General features: G+C 45.9%; 1 protein-coding gene across 1 annotated transcript in view; it reads right to left on the bottom strand.

Annotated features, from left to right (window-relative positions):
* Positions 1-5,218, bottom strand: part of cyp26c1 (cytochrome P450, family 26, subfamily C, polypeptide 1) — a 9,342-nt gene extending 4,124 nt beyond the window's left edge. The window contains exons 1-3 of the mRNA XM_085799207.1: positions 4,868-5,218; positions 1,808-2,032; positions 520-795 (exon numbers count right to left, since the gene is read on the bottom strand). Of these exons, the coding sequence (XP_085655333.1) occupies positions 520-795; positions 1,808-2,032; positions 4,868-5,077 (711 nt within the window). The 5' untranslated portion in view covers positions 5,078-5,218. The remainder of the gene's footprint in view (positions 1-519; positions 796-1,807; positions 2,033-4,867) is intronic.
* Between the last annotated feature and the right edge of the window lie 519 nt (positions 5,219-5,737).

Raw genomic sequence — 5,737 nt, forward strand, 5'->3', positions numbered from 1 at the left:
AGGAGCATGGAGCGATGAGGTGAAGATCTAAACCTTTTCACCACATGTCTGTTGTTTCCTACTCCTTTTTTTTAGTTGGTTTATTTATGAACGTGAAACTCTTGAAACGTGCTCTCTGACTGGCTGGATTTTCCCTTCAGGCTTCATGGCGGCGCAAGATAGCGACGCTATCTAAAGCCAGACCCTTGTATATGTAGATATAAAAGAAGAATTATAAGGCTACGGAAACCAAACAGGTTTTTATTTTATTGCGATTATACACTTATACAAATGTATTCATGGGGAGTAGATTCAGATTTTGCCAATAAACCTTGGCAATTATTACACACTGGACCTTTTTAAGAATCGGGGCTGAAATCATGAGACAAGCTCAAGGAATTGTGGGAGTTGTAGTTCTGTTGCTGCTCTGACAAATATATTCATGGGTAGTAGATTCAGATTTTGCCAATAAACCTTGGCAATTATTACGCACTGGACCTTTAACTTTGATTGGCTCTGCTCTGATTCCCTCCGTCTCACCTTGCGCAGGCCGCTGAGCGGGGCGTCGAAGGGCAGCGAGAACAGGTTGTTCATCAGCTGCTCGAAGATCTGCGCCAGGTAGACGATGCGCTCCTCGTCCAGCCGCAGCCCCAGCAGCACGCCGATGGCGATGCGGAACGTCAGGGAGCGGGCGGCGGCGTACACGTCGATGCAGCCCGGCGTCGAGCACCACTTGGCCACTTCAGACTTGATGACGTCCTGCAGCCGGGGCAGGTAGGACTCCAGAGCCCCCCGGCTAAACACTTTGGCCAGGATCTTGAAAGGACGAAGGAAACAAAAGAGAGAGGAGTCGTAAAAGAGTTATGACCCGGTACACGACGGTCAACACCTTCAAGAAGACTCGGGGGGGTGGAGATAAGACAGGACAGAGGATCAATAAACACTCTGACTTCAGTTTCCCTCATATTCCCTCATAGGTTGGTGCACAGCTGAGATTCGCTCAGTGTTGCAACAAACACCCACAATCCTTTGCAGCTGTTATTATTACTATGGCAAAGAGGCCAGAAGCAAAAACAAAAGTTACATCATTGAGATTGTGAACTGAAAAAAAGTCTGAATCCAGCTCCTGAAATGCATCCTGGGAGTTTCAGTTTACACAACATGTGTAGTTTTTTTTAAGACGTTTAAGAAGCTGCAGCAGCTGCAGGTCGTGTCCATACGAAACAAACCTCAACCAAACCAGTCAGAGACGATATAAATACAACCTTAATGTAGATATTAAGAGTTGTTGTGTTGAGGTAAAAGCAAGCAGAGCAGAACAAGTGTTATTAAAGGGATAGTTCAACATTTTGGCAAATTTGCCCATTGCCATAATCCCTATAGTCATAGCAGTAGGTTCGTTACCTTTAATTGTCGGTGCAAGCTATTTTTTAGAACGGCGGAGCAGAGCCGTGAGCTGCTCAGAGCTACGCTACAGAGGCTCATTATGGGATTTCTTGGTTTCCCTCATCAAACTCATCAAATACACAATCCAACAACTCCACAACGCTCTGGTGGACAAGTTGTGAGCTGCACATTCACCACGCTATGAGATAATAACACAACGTTACCACACAGAGTTGTTTTAGAGGGAAATACAGAGACTGATGATGAAAAACTGTCCCTGAAGGCAACGTGCATCAGTGGTTTTGCATGAATTTCCCTCTAACACAACTCTGTAATGAACCTACTGCTATGACTATAGGGATTATGGCAATGGGCCAGTTTGCCAAAATGTTGAACTATCCCTTTAAGAAGAAGAAGAGAGCGTGCATTGTGGATCTCTCACCTTCCTCTTCCTCTTGTGCAGCTCTCCGTTGGAGTTGACCAGCGTGTTGGGCCCCAGGATGATGCGGGTGCTCTGGGGCCACTGGGTGCAGACCAGGCTGTGCTCCCCCAGCAGGATCTTACGGATGTTTTCTGCCCCCGTCACTCGGATGACGGGTTTCCCCAGCAGGTGGGTCTTAAACACGTTGCCGTGGCGCTCTCTGCGCGAGATGTGGAAGTTGGAGCCCTGAAAGGTGAGGAGGGGAATTTAAGGTGTTTATATAGATGTATTATATGTAGAATATGTCCATGTGTCAGCCAATCAGAAGAGAGACTCAGAGCCTCCTCTTCTGAAAGTTTAGTTTGTAGTCTCTGAACTCCATCACTCGCTCTTCACCAGTGAGTTTATAGAAAACATTTCATTTCCTCAGATCCATAGATGTAGTTATTGACACGTTTGTTGAAATGAAACCAGAGGAAACTGTTTCTGTTTCTGCTTCTTAAAACGTTAAACTTTATCTTCTTCTAGATCAAAACCTTCAAAATAAAACACCGAAAATGTGCAACATGTGGCACCTTTAGAGTTTTTTAAATCACAACCCTTAGCAAAAAGTAGTATACTTGCCTCAGTTTTAGTATAAACACTTAGACTACACTTATAGAAACTACTTTTTGCCAAGTGAATAGATGTGATGTGAGGCCGTCCACAGACTTTTGGCCACATTATAAAGTTTTAGCATTTTTATTTAATTAATATTTCCCTCCATCTGTAAAATCTGTGCGAAGCGAAGCGTCCGGCGCGGAGGGAGATTTAAAGAGACGACAGGGCCGGTTCTAGGCGGCGTATATGAGGGGGCAGTCAGAAATGTGAAGGGGGCATCATGTGAACACATCAAGCTCCAGCACTGTTTTCTCTGTGCTTATATAGTAACTTCATTGCATTGGGTTGTTGACTATGTGTCCAACCCCAACCTGGAGAAGTGGATTGCACTTTGTCAGGCCTCTACCTTCAGACCTGTCCAACTAGGGGCCGGGGGGCCAACCAGGGTCTTAGGCCTCTACCTTCAGACCTGTCCAACTAGGGGCCGGGGGGCCAACCAGGGTCTTAGAGCCTCTACCTTCAGACCTGTCCAACTAGGGGCCAGGGGGGCCAACCAGGGTCTTAGAGCCCAAATTTGTTACTGTCGTAATGCAAAGAGCCACATTATACGGGGGGTTGGGGGTGCATATACCTGAAGATGCATTGCAAATCCAGAGGGGGTGAAAAAGGTGAATAGCTAAACCTCTGTAGGGGGGTCCGGGGGCATCCCCCCCAGAAAATGTTGGTGATTTTAACATGTGAGTGAAGCATTCTGGTGGGGGGGGGGTCTACTATGGTCAAGATTTACAAAACTGAAAGGTAGTCTTATGAATACTAAAAAAGAAAAACCAAACAGAACATTTTAGAACAGAACAGTGTCCCTTTATGGCGGATTTTTGTGCTACTGCAGATAATTTTGTCAACTTGTAATATACAATTTTTTTGAGTATATTAAAATGTGCTTTCTCAACTTCTAAAATTTTGATTTGAGGGGGCAAGACATTTATTTGAGGGGGCGCTGCCCCCTCTTGCCCCTGCGTAGAGCCGGCCCTGAGAGACGATGAGCTCGGAGCCTCCGGTGTGGAGGAGCGCATGAGAGAGTGAGTGAGTGAGAGCGCACGGAGGGAGATGGAGGGATGATGAGGGGAGGTTTGGGGGTGGGGGGGTGGGGGGGGCTACATTCCTCTCCGGCGCGGAGGCAGAGGAGCAGAGAGGGAGGGAGAAGAAGCAGCAGCAGCAGCAGGAGGAAGAAGAAGTGGAGAGAAACCGTCTGTTTTTCGCTCCGAGAGGAGGAACCGCAGCTCCGAGCATCAAGTCCACACACGTCGCATCAACAACACAACTCAGCCTGAACAAGAATCTGCTGCTGCTTCTGATCCAACACACTCATCATCATCAATACTCTGATCATTAAAGCAGCCTGCAGCCCACACACACACACACAGTAACACTAACACACACATACATATATATATACTGTATATATAAATATACTATAAACCGCTGCAGACTGGTTGTAAAGTCGTGCAGAAACCAGAGATGAACAGAGTACTCGACTGGTCAAAATTTACTCCGTTACAAGTAAAAGTAGCTCAGTTAACTTGCTTTTAAATGTACTTTAAGTAAAAGTAAGAGTAAGAGTACATTTCTTATTTTTCACATCAATGAATGACTCTAATAGTTTGTAAATGAATGTAAGGAGCTTTTAACTCTTGTTAGTGAGAATGAACTCTTTGAAAGCAGCTGCACTGATGTGCTGCTTTTAGGGGTTAGGGTTTCCTTCACAGACAAACACAGCATCCCTTGGCTGCACACACAGAGAGGACTGCCCCTTTATGCCGTTCTCTCTCCTCATTGGATAAAGGTTGTAGGATACAAGGAAAGTTTTCTCCTGGGCTCAGAGCAGAGCAGAGTGACTGACAGACCCGTGTTTCAGACCAAACACTCTATAGAAGTGATTGCTGTCGGAAGATACAACTATTTAAGACTTAGATTAACACAAACATTCACCTTACTTCTGCTTTAAGGCTCAGTTTCAAACATCTACCTTTATACTGTATGGAGCTTTAATACAAACATCTACCTTTATTTTGAAGGGGCTTTAACACAAACATCTACCTTTATACTGAGATTTTAAATGTAGTTAAATCCTGATGGGACAGAAACAATCTGCACTGATAAACCTCCACAGTTGCTCCTACTACTATATTTTGAATTGTGATTCTGAACAATTAGTACAGTACTCAAGTAAATGTACTCTGTTACTGTCCACCACTGCATACATACATATATATATATACAGTATATAGTCTATAAATATATAGGCTGAACCGCTGCAGACTGGTTGTAAAGTCGTGCAGAAACACACAGACGCGCAGCAGCAGTAACATGTAACATGTGTTTTGGAACGCTTGTAAAAACAAAGAAAAAAAAAGGAGAGAAAAACATACAGGAGAAGCAAAGTACGGCGGCCCAGACGTGTCAGACGTGTGTGTCTCTCACCTGGAAGAGCCAGTGGAAGGTCTCTCCGACCAGCGGCCAGCCCATGGAGCCGCGCGGCAGCGGCAGGCTGCTGCGCTGGTCCCGGGTCAGGCTCCAGCGGAGGCTCCACAGCTGCCGCGTCAGCGCCAGCAGCAGCAGCGCCGCCAGCAGCGAGCTGAGCGCGGCGGCCAGGGCCGACAGAGCCCCGAACTGGGCCAGCGGGGGGAACATCTCTCTCTCTCTCTCTCTCTCCTCCGAGCCGGTTCGATCCCCAGCATCCACCTGTGGTCCGGTCGCGGTGGAAAGTCCGTGCGTAAAAGCGCGCCTTGTCCTCTTCCTCTTTCTTCTGTTTCTGTCTCTTCTTCTTCTTCTTCTTCTTTTTCGTCTTCCTTTTCTTTCTCCTCCTTCTTCTTATGTGTGAACTGTTCAGAATAAAAAGAGAAACTGTTACAGGAAGAAGTTTAGGAAGATAATGAAGCAGCGACAGAAGAGGAGGATCTAGAGTCTGGATCATCTGCTGCATCACTCACCGTCCATTCATTCACAAATACTCAGAGAATGAAGCACAGGGGAATAAACAACTACTATTATGGTCTGTCTTATTATCTATATTATTATTATATCAGTTTATTATCATTTCAATCAGATTAAATCGCATCTTCCAGTTTTCTATCCAAATCCAATCATCAAACTTTTCTGTTTTTCTAGTCTGTGTGTGATTGTTTCTCTGGCGCGCCCCATGCGTGTGTCTGTGTGTTAGTGTGTGTTGGCGTGTGTGTGTAGAGTATAGCTCCAGAGGGGATGGATGGATGGATGGATGGATGGATGGATGAGAAGAAACGTGCAGCAGCAGCAGCCGTGAGGAGGAAACTCCCCTTCATTCCGCTGCTC

The sequence above is a fragment of the Trachurus japonicus genome, chromosome 15, assembly GCF_045865225.1.
Source record: "Trachurus japonicus isolate A0001 chromosome 15, Traja_1.0".
NCBI lineage: Eukaryota > Metazoa > Chordata > Actinopteri > Carangiformes > Carangidae > Trachurus > Trachurus japonicus.